This window comes from Heptranchias perlo, chromosome 13 (genome assembly GCF_035084215.1).
Source record: "Heptranchias perlo isolate sHepPer1 chromosome 13, sHepPer1.hap1, whole genome shotgun sequence".
Lineage (NCBI taxonomy): Eukaryota > Metazoa > Chordata > Chondrichthyes > Hexanchiformes > Hexanchidae > Heptranchias > Heptranchias perlo.
Window position 1 is genome coordinate 19,960,544 of NC_090337.1, and position 23,705 is coordinate 19,984,248.

The following is a 23,705-nucleotide window of genomic DNA, read 5'->3' on the forward strand; positions in this document are numbered from 1 at the left end:
GCAGAAACTCTCAACTCATTTAAAAAGTACCTGGATGTGCACCTGAAGTGCCATGACCTACAAGGCTACGGACCAAATGCTGGAAAGCGGGATTAGGCTGGGTGGCTCATTTTCGGCCTGCACGGACAGGATGGGCCGAATGGCCTCCTTCTGTGCAGTAAATTTTCTATGATTCTAAAGTAGGATGTGAGAGCTCTAGGCTTCACCTGCATTATATGCTTCTGCAAGGTGATGTAAATTGCACCCAGCATTGCTGTGCTCCCCATCACCATCCTGGCATCTTTCTTAATAGAAAGGAATTCATCTCCCTCAACGTCCAGCTCATTTGTGACCACAGACAGCGCATCATGCAAGTTTGTGCCCTGTTTCCTGGTAGCAGTCATGATTCATTCATCCTGCGCCAGTCCTCAGTGCCACCTTTATTCCAACCAGGCTGTCAGATTACTTGCTGGCTACTGGGTGACAATGGCTATCCCCTTCAGACTTGGCTCATGACTCCCAGGAACCCAGGCACAGATGCAGAGCTGGCCTACATCGAGAGCCATGCTACCACCATAAACGTCATTGAGCAGACAGTCGGCTTGCTCAAGCAATGCTTCCACTGCCTGGACTGTTCCGGAGGAACTTTACAGTACAGCGCTGAGTGGCTATCCAGGTTTGTGGTTGTGTGCTCCATGCTGCATCACTTTGCTATTACGAGAGACCAGCCCTTACCATCACCTGGGCAGCAAGAACTGCAGCAGGAGGAGGAGACGAAGCATGAAGAGGAAGAAGGACAGGAGCAACATCGACCTCCAATGCCCCTAGCTAACAAAGCTCTTAGAGAGCAGCTCATCCAAGAGTGCTGCACCTGAACCATCCCATCCATCCCCATGATACCTCAATCTGAACTGAGGGCTGAACACTTTAGTCCCATAGGCTTCAATTTTGCACACAAGTCTATTATGGGGCAATTAAATGGCAGGCAAACCGGACAGCTGAATGGAATGTTACTGTCACAGGACCTCTGAATTTTCCCTAAGAACTGAAACAATCTTTCTTCCTTTTAGTTATCCTGATCTACTGAGGCCAGTAGAGTCACAGGCTGCTGAAGCTACAGTTTTAATAAAATCTACATCCAAAGATAAAGGTTTTGTATCTGGATCAAGGCATTTCCTTGTGAACAATTATTCACGAACACTGGGAACAGAGGAAGTCGTTAATTGTGTCTCCATGATAGGCATCCTACAGGCTCCGTTGGCATATATTGTAATTGGGGGTCTCCATGCGTCATAAAGATAAACTTTCCAGGTCAGGAAACACAACCTGTCGACACACCAGAAAACGATGTGTTTTTCTTAGCAAAATATTCTAGCCAAAGAGGTTGAGACGTCTAGTCCATTAATTGTGCAATAAGTCAATAGAATAACAAAATAAAATTGTATGATACTTGCCTCTATTAATCTAGTCTGGCCAACACCAGTGATTTTATTTTATTAATATAATGAAACAATAATTATTCCTGATACACGTTCGATTTCAGATGGAAATCCAATGGGTAAAAAGTATATTAAAATTATATGACTATTTTAGTAAATTTATTGTTGGAGGAGCATTGTTTAACCAATAACGTTGCAGAGTGGTTGAATGTGTGAGTTGTGTTTTGAGTGTATTTTAGACATAGACTTTATTAATATCCAGTAATAATAGCTACAGGCTGCTGTGAAAGTGACCGTGCTGAATGGTTGTCCAGAGGTTGCTAGATGACGCGACATTGATCACCAGTGATTATTTCCTCATAATTCTTACACACTGTCATAATTGAATGAGAGAAACCTCACAGAAATATTAAAGCCCGGACTACATGTATGAAAAGTTCATTGCCGTTTGAGCAGCGTTACTAAGCACACCTCAGGTGCAGTTTGTTAAGTGTGTGTTAAGTGTTTTTTTTTTTGCTAGTTACTTCCTGGGACCTCGCAAAAATGGTGGATCTCCAGCCCGCCATAGTGATCGACAATGGATCAGGTCTGGTCAAAGCTGGCATCTCAGGAGATAAAGAACCACGCTCGATCTTCACCAACGTGATTGGCAAACCCCGGCAGAAAGCACTCATCATTGGGGCTGGCCAGAAAGATTTCTACATTGGCGAGGAAGCTCAGGCGAAACGAGGTGTCCTCTCCATCAAATACCCGGTGGAGCACGGGATTGTCACATCGTGGGATGACATGGATAAGATCTGGAGGTACGTGTACGATAATGATTTGAAAATCAAGTCCAACGAGAGGCCGGCTCTGGTGACCGAGGCTCCCCTCAACCCTCTGGCCAACAGGGAGAAGATGTGTCAGATCCTCTTCGAGGGCTTCGAGGTTCCGGCCATGTACGTGGCGATCCAAGCGGTCCTGGCCCTCTACGCCTCTGGGAGAACCTCAGGGTGCGTGATGGACAGCGGAGACGGGGTGACTCACACCGTGCCCATCTACGAGGGTTACTGCCTGCCCCACGCCGTGCTGAGGCTGGAGCTGGGAGGCAGGGACCTCACCGAGTACTTGGTGAGGATCCTGACCGAGAGTGGGGTCTCCTTCGTCAGCACGGCAGAAAAGGAGATCGTGAGGGACATTAAGGAGAAGCTGTGTTACGTGGCCGTGGACCTGCAAGCCGAGATGTGCAAGAAGCCTTGCGACGTGGAGAAGGACTACAAGCTGCCGGACGGGCAGGTCATCAAGATCCAAAACCAGAGGTTCCGCTGTCCGGAGACCCTCTTCATCCCGGCCAACATTGGCATCGAGGCACCCGGCATTGACAAGCTCTGTTTCAACACAATCATGAAATGTGACATCGACCTGAGGAGGGATCTCTACGCCAACGTGATCCTGTCGGGAGGCTCCAGCTTGTTCCCGGGCATGGACGAGCGGATGCTTAAGGAGATGACTAAGATGGTCCCCACCGGCACCCCGGTCAGGGTCTGCGCCCCTCCAGAGAGGAAGTACTCTGTGTGGATGGGAGGCTCGATCCTCTCCTCCCTTTCTGCTTTCCAGCAAATGTGGGTCTTGGCCTGCGAGTATAAGGAAGTTGGAGCTAACATCGTGCACAGAAAGTGTTTCTAAAATCTTAAAAAAAAAACGACTGTATTTAAAAAAGAAAACAAAAAGTACTGACAAAATAAAAGTGTGAAATGAAAGTGAGAAACTGACGGTTTTATAATTTTTGCAGAACTCCCAGTTATTTTATTTTTTAAAGAAAAGATTCAAATAATATATATGAAGAAAATGAAAGCATATTAAACTGAGCTCTCCATGCATTTTAGAAACCACATCATAAGATTGAAAGGTCACCGACTTGAAACGTTAACTCTGTCTCTCTCTCTTCACAGAGGCTGTCTGACCCGCTGAGTGTTTCCAACATTTTCTGTTTTTATTTCATAAAATCATGTCTTTACCCAAAACCTCAAAGAATGAAACTATCAAAGCATTTTGTGTGAAGCCAGTTACTCTTTTGGAGTTACAAGTGTGAAGGGAGGGCAAGTTTTTTGGCTTTTATTTCCTCCCTTGGATTGGGGTAAAACAACTAGCAATGTTAGGCAACCTGAGGTGTGACATTTTCAGTTGCAAGACAGTCACTGTGGCAAATTGGATTGAGTTTGCGTTGCCTGAGCTGCGCTTTCTTTTCATAGAATCATAAAGCACAGAAGGAGGCCATTCACCCCCATCATGCCGGTGTTGGCTTTTTGAAAGAGCTATCCAATTAGTCCCACGAGCCTGCTCTTTCCCTGTAACCCTGCAAATTTTTCCTTTTTAAGTATATATCCATTTCCCATTTGAACCTGCTTCCACCACCCTTTCAGGCAGCGCATTCCAGATCGCTGAGTTAAAAAAAAATTCTCATCTCCCTCCCCCCTGGCTTTTTGGCCAATTATCTTAAATCTGTATCCTCCAGTTAGCAACTCTCCTGCCAATGGAAACAGTCAGTGTTCAAAAGCCAGTTTTTAACTTACAGTATTTGTGTTCTGCTACGAGCAGCATGAAAGGGGTTAAATATATATGTCACCCAAGGTAATAGGGTAGGGGGCTTAAAAGCAGTTCCATCAGAGACATGATGGCAATGGCACTGCTTACATGTGCGAGTTACTGTAGTTTCAACAATGGGAAGACCCTAAGGACAGTTATTTGAAATAGTTACTTTATTGATAAGCATCTTAGACCATCAATAAAGATGGTCTTTTTGTCTCCGTACAATATCGGTGAATTAATTATTCTTGTTTGGGAGAAGTACACAGTGAGTTGTCTTTCTCAATCTCTGTGATTTTTCAGCAGCAGCAATAAACTGGATTTAAAAAATTTGAACCAACTTAGCTTCAAAAAGTTAGCCTAGAAAAGGTGAGCCCATGTTTAGAAACATAGTAAGTTGGGTCTTTATGGTTTTTCATAACCAAGGAGTATAGGGAAATAGATTGTTCTCACTGTGAAAATTGTATACTGTTCTTTCATGTACTTTATTTAAATAAACCAGCTATTGGTCTGAAGCTGTGCCTGTCTTCATAGAATGCTTTTCAGTCCACTTTCCATAAAGAGAGAATTCATGTTGTGGCATGTGTGATACTTCAGTAGCTGGTATATGGAGTAAGATTTCTCTGTTCGAATCCCTGGGTCATGTTATTGATTAACTAGATAAGGTATACTCCAGATCGTAGGGGATGTGAGATCCACTTACAGGAGTGACTTAGAGACATTAAACCCAAGACAATATCTGAAAACCTGAAAATTGCGACAGCCACATACCCAAGGCTTGACTCATTGCAAAATCATATGTTAATGGCATCCATGTGATTTATATCAATTAGTGTTAATTGTATTCAGGTGGTGGGAATCAATTGGGGACTCACATATAGCCATTTATGGGAGGGAGTTTATCCAGGGGGTGCACAATGTGTAAGGGGGATCTCTGAGAATAAAGGCTTGGAAGCAACTGAAGACCATGCTCTATTATTCTATCCTTCACCACCTGGCTATCCAATTTATGACAGCATAGGCATGGTTAAAAACAGCAAGGTTGGTCTGTTCCAGTCACAGAGGACAGTCTGTCTGTGCTTTAAGGAGCTTGTTGAGCTCTTGTGGCTACTCCAACTATTGATTTACCTGCTGTGATAAGACCAGTTAAACGCTGTGTCTTGATAACTATGGGAAGAAGAGTTTTTGCATTTTGGGAATTACAACCATTGTTTCAGAGAAACAATTTGGATATTTATGTTATGTTAAAACCCATTTTACAGCTACATATTGAAGCTGCTGGTACAAAGGGCGGATTTATACCATAGTGATCAACCATTGAAGCTTCTAGAGAGAACAAAGAAAGACTTGCATTTATATAGTGCTTTTCATGACTTCAGGAAGTCACAAAGTGCTGCACTGGAGTATTAGCTGAGATTTTGCACTCAAGTCTCTGGAGTGGGACTTGTACCCACAACCTTCTGACTCAGGGTGCTACCCACTGAGCCACAGCAGACACCTATGATGAGTGGAGATAATATCCGATGCTCCCAGCAAATATTCACACCTTAGGTGATGGAATGTCCCTTTCTGTTGAGCTTTGCATGAAGTCAGTTTCAAAGGGGGAGGGTGCAGTAAAAGGCCTGTTGGCAGCTCTTCTAGCCAATCCCCAGATAGCTCGAGGAATCAGAAATCAAGCCCCCAACTTTCTGTGGGACAGTGAACAAGGACCCACATGATGGAAGTCAGTTGGTAAGGTTGCTGCTGAAAAAAAAAGCAAATAAAGCCTAGGTGGGTTACCTTAATAACAGCTGATCAGACCTGCATATACCTTGGTCAGATTCAATGTTGACTGACTAAAAGGAAGTATATTTGCCCTGATAACTGATACAGATGGTGCAGTTTATTATTTTCCTTGCTTATGAGGAGGGAACTGAAGTTGAGTTGGAGTCAGTGCGATTTTTTGCAACTGTTACTCTATATGTTCACTTACCATCTGTAAAGTAAAGCAGCTTAATGCTTCATACCTGGCCTCGCTAAAGTGTTAAGTCAGTCCACTTATGGCAAGATTGGAGAAGCACATATGTACGAAGGACATGATATCCAGTTCTTCACTTGACTTAAACAACGTAACTTCTAACTGTTCCTCCAGCATTTTTGTTCTCTCAGTTTTGGTTAAAGCCCTCACAACTTACTCTTTAAAAACCTGACTGCTTGCACTTCTTTCCAGTTTTAAAAGGACTCTCTGGTAGTCTGTGTCCTAATCTCTATTTTATATCTCTTTGTTTACAACAAGAAAAGGGATCAAAGACTTTCCAATGAAGTGTTTTTTGATTGTTGAGACAGGCTAATAAATTGTTTATTTACAGTCTTTAGGGAAACATCAAAGCTAGCTGATTAATATCTTAACTACATATCACCCAGCCTTTTTTGTTAACTTTACTAAATACACCACGCTTTTAAAAACCCAATGTTAAAAGTAACTTTTTTCCAAATCCTTTCGGTGGAAAATAGTCAATAATATCCTAGTGAATGAAAAAACATTTATATTGGATTTTATCAGGATGTCTCAATGCACTTCACATCCAATGAACTATTTTTTGAAGTGTATTCACTGTTATTATGTAGACAGACATGGCAGGCACTGATCTTCAATATCTTCATTCTCCTGCTCCTCTCATCTTCCTGCTGCTCCTCATTGATCTTCACTGCAAGCCCTCTCTGTAGTATAGTGTTGTGCAACAGCAAACTGCCACAATTTTGCCCACCTTTAATGAATACAGCAAAATCCTTCCTGAGTGGTCTAGACGATCTTAATACTAAAAGTAAATAACTACATTTTCAAATCTGTTCTTCCTTGAATAAACTGCATTTGTTAATCTTTATTCTACTTTAACAGCCATTAACAAGTAGGTAACAAGCTCTTAACAAGGTTTTATTTTCTGGTTTTCTTTCCTGGGAGAGAGATTCAACAGGTGTTGCAGTAATGGGGCAAGATTTAGCAGGCAAACAAAAGAACATAAGAACAGTCAGGGATGAGAAACGGTCCTTTTGCATATTGAAGCTTGCCTTTCTAGTATATTAACTCATCATGATGCTAAATGTGACATGACCAATGGATAACTTCTGTAGATTTGTATTCCACTATTCTGTCTACTTATCGAGCAACCTATTTTTAATTGCTTCACTATGTTGTCTGGGTTTTAGAAGTGGTAGCTAGGATTTTCTACTTTGGCAGAAAGCTGGTATAAAGTTAGTGGATAGGTTTTATTCCTGCCTGATTCAGCCATCACTGACCTCAGGCAAATTTTCTGGGGTTAGCTTTGTGTAACTAATTTTGGCATGCTCCCATTGGGCTTCTCAACTGTGCTAGAGAAACTGCCATAGATAAGAACATAAGAACATAAGAAATAGGAGCAGGAGTAAGCCAATCGGCCCTTCGAGCCTGCTCCACCATTTAATAAGATCATGGCTGATCTGATCCTAACCTCAAATCTAAATTCATGTCCAATTTCCTGCCCGCTCCCCGTAACCCCTAATTCCCTTTACTTCTAGGAAACTGTCTATTTCTGTTTTAAATTTATTCAATGATGTAGCTTCCACAGCTTCCTGGGACAGCAAATTCCACAGACCTACCACCCTCTGAGTGAAAAAGTTTCCCCTCATCTCAGTTTTGAAGGAGCAGCCCCTTATTCTAAGATTATGCCCCTTAGTTCTAGTTTCACCCATCCTTGGGAACATCCTTGCCGCATCCACCCAATCAAGCCCCTTCACAATCTTATATGTTTCAATAAGATTGCCTCTCATTCTTCTGAACTCCAATGAGTAGAGTCCCAATCTACTCAACCTCTCCTCATATGTCCACCCCCTCATCCCCGGGATTAACCGAGTGAACCTTCTTTGTACTGCCTCGAGAGCAAGTATGTCTTTTCTTAAGTATGGAGACCAAAACTGTATGCAGTATTCCAGGTGCGGTCTCACCAATACCTTATATAACTGCAGCAATACCTTCCTGTTTTTATATTCTATCCCCCTAGCAATAAACGCCAACATTCCGTTGGCCTTCTTGATCACCTGCTGCACCTACATACTAATTTTTTGATTTTCTTGCACTAGGACCCCCAGATCCCTTTGTACTGCAGTACTTTCCAGTCTCTTGCCATCAAGATAATAACTTGCTCTCTGATTTTTCCTGCCAAAGTGCATAATCTCACATTTTCCAATATTGTATTGCATCTGCCAAATCTCCGCCCACTCACCCAGCCTGTCTATATCCCCTTGTAGGTTTTTTATGTCCTCCTCACTCTCTAGGGGAAGGGGAAGAAAATTGGTGCTGCAGATCTCGGGCAAATTTACCTCAAAGTGTGACAGACGTTTCACAGCTCTTATGTATGTAGCAGATCTCATGTGGCATTGCTAATGCTGTTCCAGTGAATGAATTTGGAAAGAACTTGTTAAGAGTTCTGCCCAGAGACAGTGAAGTAAATGGGGTAGATTTTCAACTTGTCGCCTGGGCATAAAACTGGCATTGCGGGTCGGCCGCTCATTATAGATAAATTTGTACAAAACATTGGTTAGACTACAATTAGAGTACTGTGTGCAGCTTTGGGCATCGCATTATGGAAAGGACATTAAAGCCATGGAGAGTGTACCGCATAGATTCACCAGGATGATACCAGGGATGGGAAACTAAAGTAATATGGAGAGACTTGTGATATTGGCACTAATTTCTCTAGAGCAGAGATCTGATAATGGTTTTTAAAATCATGAAATGTTTTGATAGAGAGATTACTTCCTTTGGTTGGGGAATCAGTGATGAGGAGTCATCAATTTAAAATTGTCACTAAAAGAGTAGGAGGTATTGGTTGAGGCAAAGACCATTGAATCTTTTAAGGGAAAATTGGCTAAATATTTTAAGCAGAAGAAGATACAGAACTATGGGGCGAGAGCATGATAGTGGGATTAGTTTTGGATAGCTCTAGCATAGATCCAGCACAGATAGGATGGGGCAAATGGCCTTCTTCTGTGCTGTAAACCCCTGTGGTACTAGATAAGGAGTGATAAATCTGTAATTTGATCTCAGCTTTCGCTTATTATGCTATTATGCTTACGCTTAATAGATCTACTGGTCACTCTCAACCATCTTTAACTGTACAGGTCACTGTAGGATATTCCAAGCATGCATGTAGCCCAATAACATACCACATTTGCATGTGCTGTGCATAACAACTAAACCGGGAGAAGAATGATACCAGCATCAGGTGTGAAGTGAGAAAATACTTGATCATTACTAACCTTAATGAGCACATACATACAAAATAAAAATTGAGCTTTTTAATGAGATTGGGCTTTGAGATCACTTTAATGTTTTTTAAAATCGATTGAGCAAGCTTCAAAACATTGACAAAATTGTTAGTCCGTTTTCCCTTAGACAGCATAGTACAGTTTGAGAGAGTCAGTACATGATTTTATTTTTATCTTGAATACTACAAAAACTGATCTTTATGCACAAAACATGGTAACCCACCCCTCCTTATCCATAAAAGCTACAATTAAAATTACAGAGGAAAAAGCACATAGTTATCATTATATTGCAGTCAATTTTTCACTGATATGCTGCTGATATTTGAGGCACTCAAATTCAGAAAAAAAATCAACTTTAAGAAGACCTTTCACAAACATGATAAAACATTACGAAAAGCTTCTGATGTTTGAGTGGGTAACTGCACTATCTAGTGTGGCACAGGCCAGGAAGATCCTGGCTTTGATGTTTGGTCTGTGCTACATTAGCAGATCTTAGCAATATGGGTGCTACAATCCCTTTGGTGCCCCTGGATAGAGGACTGAAAAAAATTAGACTGATTGCTACCCAGTGACTCCTGTTAAAAAATGTCTGGATGCTGGTCAAGGACAGGGATCAGATATTTTCTACACAAATGCGGTAACCCCCAAATGCACACATTGTCTGATGTACACTACAGAGCAAGAAAAAGCCACATCAACATAGTTAGATTTTAGGCACTTTTCCCCCAATGTGCTGCTTAAATTCAAGGCACCATTCATAGAAAAAAAATGTAAAAAGTTGTAAAGTTCAAAGAAACTCACAAACCTAATTAACAAACATTACATAAAATCTCCCCTGATGGTTTAGCAAGTAAATAGACATTCTGATGTGGTACATGAGAAAAGGTCATTCCATTATTCATATCTCATCCCTATAGTACATGAATTCACCCATCATAGCTTCTAATTATATATTGAATAAATCTAATGTCTTTGCCTGTATTATCATGATGGTGGATTATTCCAAACATTTCTCACTTTGAGAAAATAACTTTCCTGATATCTGTTCTACACCTATTTTCATTCATTTTCAGTTTTGTCCTCTGGTCTCAGTTGGCATACTTTGCAATAATAATCTGGGCTTATTTTATCCAATAATTTAATGTATTATACACTTTGTTGAGGTTAGTTACCTGTGAACTGTACTCTGGTGCCATCAGGAGAGGAGGGGAGAAAAGTCAAAAAACCAAACAAAAAACCTGCAGATGAAATAAAAAAGAGATCCAGGATGCTAAATACCTCTTCAACCTGACTTTTTAAGGCAATAATGGAAAAACATCCTCAGGAATGCCAAGAGTCGCATTATGTGATAAATAGACTTTTCACTCTATGTTACCAGCTGATCCCCAGCACTAGGACATTTTTTGGTCACTTTATACACGTTGATATCATCCACTTCGTTTCTGGTAACTAGTTGGCAATTGAAATGCTGAGGTAGGACGTCCTCATAGAAAGTGTTGATTTCAAAGTCCTGCCACATTTTGGAAGAGAGGTAAATGATAGTTCTTTCATTGCTGAGATGTTGTAGAGTCTTTAATAGGAAGGAGTAGGTCTTGGACATATAGACAATTTCTCCACCCAGGATGAAGTCATAATCAGTAGGAAACTGAACATGGTCTAGACCCCAGGATAGGGCACGGACATTTACGCGATTTCTACAGGATGTGGGGATGCTGGCAGCAACATTATGTTCTATTTGCTTTAAAACATTTGGTTGGTCTGTAATTGTTACATCTCCTCCTGAAAAAAATAATAAAAAATAATGATGTATCTCCATTTAGGGTTTATCCCACACAATAATCCAATCCTGAATCATGGTCACAGAAAGCAAAAAAAAGCAATCGTCTAAAGGAAATATTGAATGTACAAGTGAATACCATCTCAGGTATATGCTGACCCATGCAGCTAACAATTAAATCATTGAGCCTGTTGCAGCTAATTATTGACCCACGGACCTTGTCCAAGCCAGGCACTGATCTACAGATCCTGTTGCTGGCTGACATGCACCTACAAAGCCCTTCACAGATGCATTGAAGGGGAACGCCTTGACAGACATCACACAGGTATGTCCATTGTAAACAGACTGGCCTATGTGGACTTTTACAGAGAGGTTAAGTTTCCAAAATGAAAATTTAATTTGAAAAAAACTAATATGGGAGGTATGCTAAGGTCAAGTCTCAATCTGTGCTTATTTGTACATTTCCCATCTCACCTAAGGGGATTACTCTAGTATCAAGCAGAAATTCCTTTTATTTGAGGATAAAATGGATCAACACACTAGTCCAGAATCTGACTGTGTGAAAACATTCTGGTCAATGGGCACTTCATGAGGTATATGGTAATAATGCTATAGTACTGATCTCTACCTCGCAAAGTCTTCAAAAAGCTTTAGAAATTGAAATTGCTGCTATTGGCAGGAAAGAGTCATTTTATTTCACTCCACTTATCTCACTGATTTTTCTGAATATTTCTCCTTCTGGTCCTAACTGCCATTAGATCAGATATTAGGATCTTGGATCTGTGGGATGCTTTAGCATTGTTTTATCCAATCATTCTTATCAAGCACACAGAACAAATAGCAATCCAATGTGCATAATAGATGGTCATAAATGTGTTCCAATAAGGCGGCTACTGTGTAATGCAACATTTTCTATGTATAGTATGTATAGGATTATGACAAACATTATAGTGATACAGAAACAACTGATCAAATATTCACATCACTTTTAATTTGAGGACATTAAATAGACAATTGAAGAACTTTGTGTCCAATTTTCAGACCCCAACGTTTGATGCAAAGAATCTGGAAAAAATATAGTATTGATATTCTACCCCAGATGTCTGCAGCATATTTTATAATCAGGAAACACTATGGTGTTTTCTAAAGGTGCTGGTAATGCCTAGTGGCAAAATATTAAGAAGAAAGGGGAAAGAAAGAACTTGCATCTATATAGCAATTTAACACATTCCCAGGACATTCCAAAGCACTGTACAATCTATGAAACGCAATCACTATTATTATGAAGGCAAACGTGGCAGCCAATTTGAACAACAGAAAAGTCCCACAAACAGCAAATTAATATCTGCCAAATATAGGGCCAGGTTTTGCTGGAGTGGGGCATCTTGCAGCATGCCCCATTAATTAGATTTACAATTGCACGTTTATTTAAAAAAAATTGCCCACAAAGTTGCTGGAAGTGCGAGCTGATAACAGCACAGCGAGGGCAACGGGGCATCTGGGGTCGAGGTGAATAATGGGATAAACCGTGTCTCTCCTTAATCAATGAGATTAAAGGATTGAGAAATAAACAGAGGAAGGACTGAGAAGGAGGGTGAATTAGAATGGGTGAATTCAATGTCAAATCAGGTACAGGAAGAGAAATAAAGAGAGGGAAAGAAAGATTGGACTAAGAGAGAGAGAAAAAGAGACAGAAAAGAAAAGTAAGAAAAAAAATTTAAAAATTTAAAATTTGACATTTTTAAAATCTCCGAAAACAATTCACAACTTGAAGGAATGAGACTCCACACTTACAATTGTTTACTTTCTGGGTAAGAGAGATTGATTGGCAGTCATTAACTACTATCACATCATTAAAAGGGTACTTACACTGTTAATTACTAGACTTAAATTTCTGTGGTGAGTTTAATTGGCAATTCATGTGCAAATGCAGCAACTTCATAAAAATCACAGGGAGGTTAAGTGCGAGATTCTGTTTTTGTGTAGCTAACTGCAGAGCGGCGCAAATCGGCCAGCGACTTGCAGCGATTTGCCATTCACGGGATATCTCTTCCTCTCTACAAGTTGCTGGCCAATTTGCGCATTAATAAGGGTGTGCATCATTTAGATGCCGTTATTTTTTCAGCAAAATTTGGCCCAAAATGTTTATACAGGCATTGGTTGAAGGAAGAATGTTGGCCAGGACGCCAGGAGAATTTCCGGCTGTTCTTTGAATAGTGTTATGGGATCTTTTATTATTAATGTAGCACCAATCTTTCTTTTATTCTATATTAGTAGATTTTCAGGTCCTGATTTTAAACGCAGGCCAGTTTTCGGCAGGTGAGCAGCTGTGTGAGTCAGAAACTCATCTGCTGCTCCAGAAATGGAGCCCGGAGTATTTTAACTCCTGGGCCTCATTTAAATTTGCCGGACAATTTCCCATCCATTCCAGGTGAGAAGTTAGCGGGAAACGGTGGAAAATCAGGCAACAGCAGGGTAAGTGGCGGGATGGGCTGCCTGGCCGGTCCATGGAGCTCCAGTGATCAGTCAGGCGTGTTTGCAGCAGGGGAGCTCTAAGTTTTCCTTGTGGGGCCCGGAGGAGCATTCCTGTTCATTCTAGCACCACAAAGAAAGTAAAAAAAACCTTACCTCTTCGAGCCACTTCCCGTCCTGATCCTCTTAACTGCTGGGTTGGCCTGGCAGGAAATTCACTCCCACTTCCAGTTCAGGCCACCTGGTAAGAATTGCAGTCAGGTCCAGATGATGTAAGTAACTTGGATGATTTTAACTGCTCACCCGCTCGGTTTCCGCCGGGCGGGTAGGGTTAAAATCCCCCTTTCAGTGTCTAATTGCACTGTCAACTTTTCATTGGACTGAAGTATGAATGGCAGCATTTAATATGGAGTCAGACACTGGATTCTCCTCTGAAATATCATCCATTTTGGGATGGATTTAAGGTGTAAAACAGAGTAAAATGGATTCTTAAAGGCTATCGCCTCAAAATTGCTGTTAAAAAACTGCACCAAGGTTTTCCTCCCAGAAAATTGCCAAATACCGTTTAAGGCCCACCAGGATCCCAATCCGCCATATATAAATGGGGTCAAGGAGGCAAGGCTAACCCCTCCAACCCATTTCCTCTAACTTTTATCCCAAACTCACCCCAAATAATTATTGCTACTATATAAGTTGTGGATACTACATTGAGGAGGCTAGTTTTTGCATTGCTACTGAAGGTTGGTGTTACTTTGTCTGCACATCAATCTGTTAAGTACTTGAAGTTCAATTAGGGCTTTTGTTGCTACTTTTACCCAGCTCTGCTCAAAGTACTGCTTTGCAGTAGGAACTTGGATTGCTAAATGGGAATCGATCTATTCTTATGCTATGGAGAGGAGGAGGAGGAGGAAGATGAGGACACAAAAGAGGCTAGACTGGAGACAATTAAAGTGAAGCATCATAGAAGGCATTTCTTCCCTACATATACGCACTCACTCACCAGGGTCTACTGACCAACAAGGTCTTACTTAGACTTTTCTGACAATCACTGCATCAGAAGGCTGGTAGGCATAGGGGAGACATGCCAGTTGCTGGCTGAAGACCTGAAGCCCACTTCCACCAGGAGAACAGCATTGTCTGTACCAGTCAAGGTCACCACTGCCTTGAATTTCTTTGCAACTGGATCCTTCCAGACAACATCAGGTGATCTTTGCCACATTAATTAGGTAGCTACTCACTACTACAACCAGAAGGTCAATGATGCTATATTCAGGAGAGCTGCACAAGTCATGTATTTCCCAATGGAACCAGACTAACAAAGAAAGTGAGCTTGCCAATTCCAGAGACTGCCAGACTTCTCACTGGTGCCAGGAGCAATTGACAGAATGCATGAACACTCAAAGCCTATATGGCAACTGTTTTATGAACATGAAAGGAGCCATGTATCAGAAAGATTGATTGTCGATCAGGGCTATTCCCTGCATTCATGGCTTATGACTCCAGTAAAGCTTACATAGGCAAAGGGATACAATAGATATGAGGTCCATGAGGCCCATGCTACTACAAGAAGTGTCATAGAGCAAACCATAGGAATTCTCAAGTCTCATTTTAGGTACCTGCATAAATCTGTTGAAACCCTACAGTACAGATCAGTGCAAGTTTCAACAATCATTGTAGCATGTTGCGTGCTACACATCATTAAAATGAAGAAAAGCTTCCTGCTTATGGCTATTAAAGGCAATGATGATGAAATGGGGGTTGTTGGACCTCACATAAAGGAGAGGACATGGAACAGGTTAACCAACAGCCATAACCAGAGTAAAGAGGACCCAACTGATAGTCCAGTGCTATCAAGAAAAGTTGATTCACCAAATAAAATCATTTCACATCTGCCTGTTCTCCTCCACACCCTCACAGTCAAAGACGTATGCCAAATTCCTTAATGACAGAACTCTATATTTCTCCTGTCATCATCCAAACCCCCAAAAGTTGAAAACACATGCATAAATGAATTTAGAACTCTGTGCACAAGCCATGTTTACTTTACTGAACAACATTCACCAAAAAGTGCCAAAAATGACAATTACCCCACCTACAACTACTTCTAAACACTATGTCTACCCTTTGCACCAGCTAACTTACTTGCTTGAGCTTCTAATCTATTACTCTGATGAAGTGCTCCCTGAGTGAGATGAGATTGAGTGGTTGGGTGGCTGGGATGGTTTTCCTGGAGCCTTAGAAGCGTGAGGTGACCCTTGCGTCAGGGAAGCTGCTGTACCGGAGTGAACAGCTTTCAGCAGTCTTTCTATTACAGTAGCAAGGGGTGCTGGGCCCATATCTGAAGCTCCTTCATGTAGGCATTGGAGGGTCCCTTAAGGAAGCTGACTCAATGCCACTCTCCAGAGAGACAGCAACATCTTACAGCCAACTGGTACTGGGCAAAGGCTCAGAGGTGCTACTGGTAGCTGTCATGTCAGACCAAATAGTCTCAACCAGGTCTTGGAAGTCCAGTGCAAGTGTGGAGTTCAGGTTGACCCTCAAGGCATCTACTGAAACAGCAGTAGCTGCCACTCCAGAAGTCCTTAGAAGCTATTTGTGACATCTTGATTTTGAAGACATTTTCCTAGCTATCACTTTTTCCAGGGTGTTCAGCAGGTTGTAGGAAACTTCCTGCCATGTGTTATAGATGTGGCTAGTGGACTCCTCCCACTTGTCCATCATCTCAACCATATATGTGAAAAGCATTCATCCTTACCTTTCCCTTTAATTGACTGTGTGACAAGTGAATGGTAATATTAAGGATACCGTACAGCTAAGTGATATAAACGATGAAAACTTTAACAGAACAAAAATGTGCCATAGACCAAATGATTGAATGATGCCCAAGGCTTGTGTATACTTATTAACCATGAAAACATCAAATTACTCATTGTCCATACTCAATGTTCATCATTACCCATTTTCCCATTCACATTTGCAACGTTCTGCTTCCTTAGCTTCATGTGAACCTTTTAACTTACCTAGTAGGACCGCTAAGATTCCCACAATTCCAGTGCCTGCTCCCAGTTCAATCACCTTCATCCCAGAAAACTTTATTCTCTCTTCTTCAAAATACTGACAAAGAGCAAGACCCTGAAACATAAGTCCATGTTAGAATTAATTCATTTAGAAGCTGTAGTGAAGCATTGTAGAGCCATCACGTGTCACAGAGAGGTGAGATGTGGGTTCAGCACCTCCCCACAAGCAGGAAGAAGAATTGGTTGGAATAGTGCTTATTCGGGCTCAGTTTCCTATCTCCTATTAGCAGGTTCAGAGCAGCGAGCAGATTGCCTGGCCATTATGTCAACCTCTGTTGGTCCATCATCCATGGAGGAAGAATAAATGGAATAAATAGGCCTTAGCTGGCTCTGTCCTCTGCACCCCACCCCCTCCCCTCATTGGTAACTCTTTGTAACTAATCAAATTATTTGTTGGTGTTGGACTCTGGAGTATAGCGTCTTGTTCATTGGCCCTTTTACATTTCCTACACCTCCAGAGCCAACAGCAACGCTGGCAGAAAATCTTGGCTGTGGGTAAGGTGCAGACAGTTTCCTCCACAGTTGTGCGTCAGTTGTCACAAATGCAATAGAATCAGCCCTGAAATGCAAATGGACAGACTCAGTAGCAGTAGATGCTCCAGCATATTAAAGAGGCACTTAAACTTACAACAGTTCTCTTCTGCAAAAGGGTATACATCACTATACTCCACATTCATAATGCATTTCTACAGGGAAAATATATTTCAGTGCACTTTCTCAAATGCTTGCTTTCCCTCCCTCTTTTGATTCTTGCTTCTCCACCCACCACTAGCAATCTCAACTGTTGCCTCTCAACAATCATTGCCTGGAGAATGACAGAGAGACCAGAAGTAATGCGCCCTCCAGTGCCCTCTCCCTTGCTGTGGGGAAGTATCTTCCCTCCATTTGATGCTTATCAGACATGAATCTGACGACAGGATCACATTCAGTACTCAGAGTAAACCACACCAGAATCATTATTAAATCCATTATTCTAAACTTTGGAGGTCATTGGGAGCTCAATGTCCAAAATTCAGGAGTACAACATCAGGTTCAATGAGTGAAAGTAATGATCTTCTGTTACGAGAGGTCACTGACATGCTCTGGAAATATGACAGGATGTAATGCTTAGTGAAAGTGCTTACAGTTTTAAATGGCAGAACATCAACAGTAAAAATAAACCTTGGGTTAGTATGGGCAAGCTATTCAGGTTGGATGGCTTTTAATCCTTCCTGTAATGTCCAGCTGGCCCAGAATAATTCAATCATCAATTTTTCCTCCCAACCAGTGGGGAAATGCCTGGTGTCTGCTTCATGTCCAGTGCCTAGAGTTTCTTTCCGCTTCTAGTTTTCCTTCCATTTTCTTCCCCTCCCCTGCTGCAGTCACTGAGGCTGGCTGGGTTTTAGGCCAACAGCCCTCGAGTACCTCACTCAGATAGGCATTTTATTTGTATGAGCCTAGACGGTGAATGCTGGCAGGTTATTCGAGTGATGGAGTATGATATTATAAGCTTGATCCTGTTCTTACATGACGTCACATACAACGCAGATTATAGCATGATATAATAGAAGTGTTTAAAATTCTGAAAGGATAGGATAGGTTAGATAGGTTAGGCAGACTGTTTCCAGTAGTTGATAGGTCCAGAAGGAGGGGCCATAGATAGATGTTTAAATGTTCGGTTTTGGTAGCATAGTGGTTATGTTACTGGACTAGTAATCCAGAGGCCTGGACTAATAATTCGGAGTCATGAGTTCAAATCTCTGCCACGGCAGCTGGGGATTAAAATTCAATTAATTAAATAAATAAATAAAACTAGTATCAGTAATGGTGGCCATGAAACTACTGGATTGTCGTTAAAAACCCCTCTGGTTCACTAATGCCCTTTAGGGAAGGAAACCTGCCGTCCTTACCCAGTCTGGCATATATGTGACTCCAGAGCCACAGCAACGTGGTTGATTCTTAATTGCCCTCTGAAATGGCCCAGTAAGCCACTCAATTGTAAAATCTCGGTACAGAAGGTAACAATAAGAATAAAACCGGACGGACCATCCGGCATCGCACCAATAGGCACCGGACACGACAAAGGCAAATCAAGCCCAGTTGACCCTGCAAAGTCCTCCTCATGAACATCTGGGACTTGTGCCAAAATTGGGAGAGCTGTCCCACAGACGAGTCAAGAAACAGCCTGACATATTCATACGCACAGAATCATATCTTTCAGCCAACGTCCCAGACTCTTCCAGCACCATCCCTGGGTATGTCCTGTTTCACCGGCAGGACAGACCCACCAGAGGTGGTATACAGTCAGGAGGGAGTAGCCCTGGGAGTCCTCAACATTGACTCTGGACCCCATGAAATCTCATGGCATCAGGTCAAACATGGGCAAGGAAACCTCCTGCTGATTACCACCTACCACCCTCCCTCAGCTGATGAATCAGTCCTCCTCCATGTTGAGCACCACTTGGAGGAAGCACTGAGGGTAGCAAGGGCACAGAATGTACTCTGGGTGGGGGACTTCAAAGTCCATCACCAAGAGTGCCTCGGTAGAACAACTACTAACCAAGCTGGCCAAGTCCTGAAGGACATAGCTGCCAGACTGGGCCTGCGACAGGTGGTGAGCGAACCAACACGAGGGAAAAACTTACATGACCTTGTCCTCACCAATCTACCTGTCGCAGATGCATCTGTCCATGACAGTATTGGTAGGAGTGACCACCGTACAGTCCTTGTGGAGACAAAGACCCGTCTTCACACTGAGGACACCATCCAACGTGTTGTGTGTCATTACCACCGTGCTAAATAGGATAGATTCAGAACAGATCTAGCAGCTCAAAACTGGGTATCCATGAGGCACTGTGGGCCATCAGAAGCAGCAGAATTGTATTCCAGCACAATCTGTAACCTCATGGCCCGGCATATTCCTCACTCTACATTACCAACAAGCCAGGGGATCAACCCTGGTTCAATGAGGAGTGTAGAAGAGCATGCCAGGAGCAGCACCAGTTGTACCTAAAAATGAGGTGCCGACCTGGTTACACCACAGGACTACATGCATGCTAAACAGCGGAAGCAACATGCTATAGGCAGAGCTAAGCGATTCCACAACCAATGGATCAGATCAAAGCTCTGCAGTCCTGCCACATCCAGTCGTGAATGGTGGTGGACAATTAAACAACTAACGGGAGGAGGAGGCTCTGTAAACATCCCCATACCCAATGATGGCAGAGTCCAGCACGTGACTGCAAAAGACAAGGTGAAGCGTTTGAACCATCTTCAGCCAGAAGTGCCGAGTGGATGATCCATCTCGGCCTCCTCCCGATATCTCCACCATCACAGAAGCCAGTCTTCAGCCAATTCAATTCACTCCTTGTGATACAAAGAAACAGCTCGGTGCACTGGATACAGCAAAGGCTGTGGGTCCCAACAACATCCCAGCTGTAGTGCTGAAGACTTGTGCTCCAGAACTAGACGTGCCTCCTGCCAAGCTGTTCCAGTACAGCTACAACACTGGCATCTACCCGACAATGTGGAAAATTGCCCAGGTATGTCCTGTCCACAAAAAGCAGGACAAATCCAATCTGGCCAATTACCGCCCCATCAGTTTACTCTCAATCATCAGCAAAGTGATGGAACGTGTCGTCGACAGTGCTATCAAGCGGCACTTACTCACCAACAACAATTAGATTATTATTATCTAATAATAAAAGCATTATTAGATAAATGCTATTATTAGATAAAGCATTTATCTAATAATGCTTTTACAAGAGCAAACCAGGACTTTTACAATGTATTTTTGCTGATGGTAGTAGAAATTTGGCACAAGAATAATATTTTAGAGCAACCAAATCACACTGTGATTCAACTGCTCTAACTCCAACAAGGCCAGCTAAGTAGGTAGTCCCACACCAGGGCCGGCACAGTTCTCCATGAAGCAACTTCTTCCATGACAAACCAAATTGTGCCAGATTCCTCCCAGGACAGTAGACTTGCCCCAATAAGTGCAGCTGAGCAAAACAGACTGCACTAATCAGGTGCTCCCAAATTCCTCTGAAACTCAGAAGAACCAGTGCCTGAACAGTATAACCATGCTCCCAAAGCTAAGGCAGCATAACTCAATGAGCTTCACTCAGCCAGATCTCTTACTAAAACAAGGGCATAAAACAAGCCCAAAACAAAAACAAACTGTCATTAACCCACATTGTACCTCTCCACGACATAGTGCTTTTGAATATGTAGTGTGCTATGATTCTGAATCATTTTTCAAAGTGCAGTGTTGTTTGCAAAAACACGTAATATAGATTGCAAACCCATTGTAATAAAGGGAGTTTTTTGAAACACCCACTGATTGATTTTTTTTTATATAAGTAAAAGCACTAACAATACGTGAACCATGTAAGATTTGCAATTATTACATTTGCAGCAGATCACTATACTTACAGCATCCCATATGAAACTAGAAGTCCCAAGCTGAGAATCTGAGCTCTGACTGATCTTTAAATTCTGTCCACAAAACTGATAGTTTCTCTCCAAAATGTAGCTATCAGTGTCAGCGCAACTCTCGTTCAGCTCGGTTTCCATTTTCCTCCTTGATCTTCACTTCGGTTTCTTTGATCTCCAGTGAATCCTCGGTGATCTTTGAACAGTTTCCTTCCAGTGGTCGAATGTGGATCTTTATCAATTTCAGCTTCTCGTGTCTTGAGTTAACGTTTTTCCTTCTGTTAAGGCAGATGTTTTTTTTTGGAAAGTCTGCAGAATATTTCAGCATAGACCTTAAACACAAACCACAATCATCTAACTTGATGACTAATGAAACAGATTAAGATACACACGGCCCTGAATAACTGTCCCTGATCTTAAGAAACATTAGTTGCATGTAAAATTTTACTCAGGAACTCTCAGAGAAATTACAGCACAGAAGGAGGACATTTGGCCCATCTTGCCTATGCCAATGCTATCACTTTGACTGGACATATCTACTATAATCTCATTTCCCTGTAATCTTTTATATTCTTCCATTTCAAACGCTCAATAACTTCTCTTTTAAATGATGTTATAATTTCTCCCTCAATCGATACTTGTTGTAAACCATTCTGGAACCAATTTTCCTGCTCCCACCCCATGCCCTGGCATTACACAGAAACAGTGCACCCAAAGTAACTGATCTTTAAATCGTTATTATCCATACTATTCTTTCTCTAAGATTAGTGAACATAGGAGCAATAGCCTACATAGAAACATAGGAATGTAAAAGACTGAAAGAGATTGTCCATCTCAATGGTTCCACAGTTTGAAAAATACCATACACTACTCCATCTCTCATACCCCTCAATCACTTACTCTATCATATGCTTATTGTTTCCTCTTGAACTTATAAACATTATTCAGCAGTCCCAATCCCACTGATACAAAATTATATATAACAAAGTTACTCACTAACTTTCAGTGGATGGTCGCAATTCAGTGGATGGTGAATTGCTCAAAGCCCACTCTTAAAAACCTATGAAAAGGTGGCAAGTCTCGCACGCCTCTCTACTTCGATCTAACACCAAAGTCAGGAAGTTTCCCTATCTAAAGTATTTGTGTAGCCTTGAAAGTAATTTGTAACTTTTTCTCTCAACAACCCCAGCTTCAAAACAAAAAGGAATTCTTTCCTTACATTAGCACTGTCCAATAAGGCAACTCAGCAATTTACAATTTTTTAGCAAGGAATTCCTCCAAATAGTAACTAACTCAAAAATAAAATGTCCTTATTTTATTTCTTGATCGATACAGGAGTTTCGAATGATTGTACTGTTTTCAGTTTTTCAGTGGCACTGTGTGTGTTTCATACTTGACTCAGTCCCCTTGCAACAGCTGACTCCATGACAATTGCTGTCTAATGTCCACCAATAAGTAGCGAAAATAAATAATTTTAATCTTGCAGAGACACCCAACAGCCTAAAGGCAAAGTACTTTCTCAAGCAACTCTGCATCAGCAGGAACAGGACTGGCATCCAAAAGGTTGGGATTGATCAAACCAAGATTCTCAACTCCATACCCTGCTGCAGCAGAGATTGTGGAACCTCACAATTTCTGTCCTATCCTAAGCCATCCTGGAGGATGCCTAATAATTATTTAAGTTTCAGGTAACAGTGAAGCTATTTTATGGTATGTTGCTTTTGACAAAAAGCTTACTAATATTTGTGTGGTGAGATGGAACTAAAGGCATGTGTGTGTGAGGGAGAGATGGAATAAAATAGGACATGATGAAGCATGAAACAAAAGTTATGTGATTCTGTACAGTTGACTGACCGATAGACAATTCTTCAGCCCAATCACACCAAGTATACGCTTCATGAGTTCACCACAAGAGATAATGTCTACTTTTCGTCAATACTAAAATGATCAATGCTGAAGAATTTCGTGAGATTATTGAATTTACTTATTTGTTTTAATTGTAATAAAGAAATGCACAGGCCGGCATTTTCCGATGGGAGGGATGGGGTGTGCACCCCCAGTAGGGCAGGACTACCGCCTACCCCAGAGATGTTCCCCCTGGAGCTAGTCATATTTCTGGGCCTAAATTTTAACTATGAGGTGGGATCTCAGCAAGGCGGGGGGGGGGGGGGGGGGGGGGGGAGGATGGCGGTGGTGGGGGGGGGTCAATAAGCGGGTGAAAACCTGGAAAAAATTTTGGTGCGGTTTCCCAAGCGATCGGACTCAATTGAAGCTACTTAACTGCACAGAGGGCGGACTGTGCACCTGCATGGCGTGTTTAAAGCCCACTATTTAAAGGGCCACTCCAACAATGCACTTTGAAGAAGAAAGACAAAAATGAGCAAGGAACATCCCATAGCCAAGCCGGCACCCAGGTTCTCTGACTCCGCCCCGGAAACATTGCTGGTGAGAAACAGGAGGGAGGTCCTGTATCCACCGGACAGGAGGAAGAAACCCGCTTCTGTCACAAAGAAGACATGGCTGAAGGTGGCAGAACAGGTGAGCAGCAGGAGCACGGTGCCCTGATCATGGCTGCGATGCAGGAAGAGATTTAATGACCTAACCAGGTCAGGGAAAGTGAGTACAGTTACTGATTCACCTGCATTCTGTAGTGAACATTCCTCCCCCCCACCTCATACTGCCCTGCAAAGCCTACTC

General features: G+C 42.1%; 2 protein-coding genes across 2 annotated transcripts; one reads left to right on the top strand and one right to left on the bottom strand.

Moving 5' to 3' along the window:
• Positions 1 to 1,943: 1,943 nt before the first annotated feature.
• On the top strand, positions 1,944 to 3,118 carry LOC137331361 (actin-like). Its single transcript, XM_067995109.1, has one exon. It carries the CDS (start codon positions 1,962 to 1,964, stop codon positions 3,081 to 3,083), a length of 1,122 nt encoding a protein of 373 aa, XP_067851210.1. The 5' UTR covers positions 1,944 to 1,961; the 3' UTR covers positions 3,084 to 3,118.
• Positions 3,119 to 10,560: 7,442 nt separating this feature from the next.
• Positions 10,561 to 21,149, bottom strand: LOC137331756 (EEF1A lysine methyltransferase 3-like). The gene is made up of 3 exons (XM_067995738.1): positions 21,009 to 21,149; positions 16,536 to 16,647; positions 10,561 to 11,045 (listed from the first exon to the last, which is right to left on the bottom strand). The coding sequence occupies exons 1-3, from the start codon at positions 21,147 to 21,149 to the stop codon at positions 10,633 to 10,635; spliced, it is 666 nt and encodes a 221-aa protein (XP_067851839.1). The 3' UTR covers positions 10,561 to 10,632.
• Positions 21,150 to 23,705: the final 2,556 nt, after the last annotated feature.

Coding starts and splice junctions, on each gene's coding strand:
- LOC137331756 (XM_067995738.1), bottom strand. CDS start 21,149: ATGGAAACCGAGCTGAACGAGAGTTGCGCTGACACTGATAGCTACATT. Junction 16,648..21,008: donor CTAGTTTCATATGGGATGCT/GTAAGTATAGTG, acceptor CTTATGTTTCAG/GGTCTTGCTCTTTGTCAGTA. Junction 11,046..16,535: donor AATCTTAGCGGTCCTACTAG/GTAAGTTAAAAG, acceptor TATTTTTTTCAG/GAGGAGATGTAACAATTACA.
- LOC137331361 (XM_067995109.1), top strand. CDS start 1,962: ATGGTGGATCTCCAGCCCGCCATAGTGATCGACAATGGATCAGGTCTG.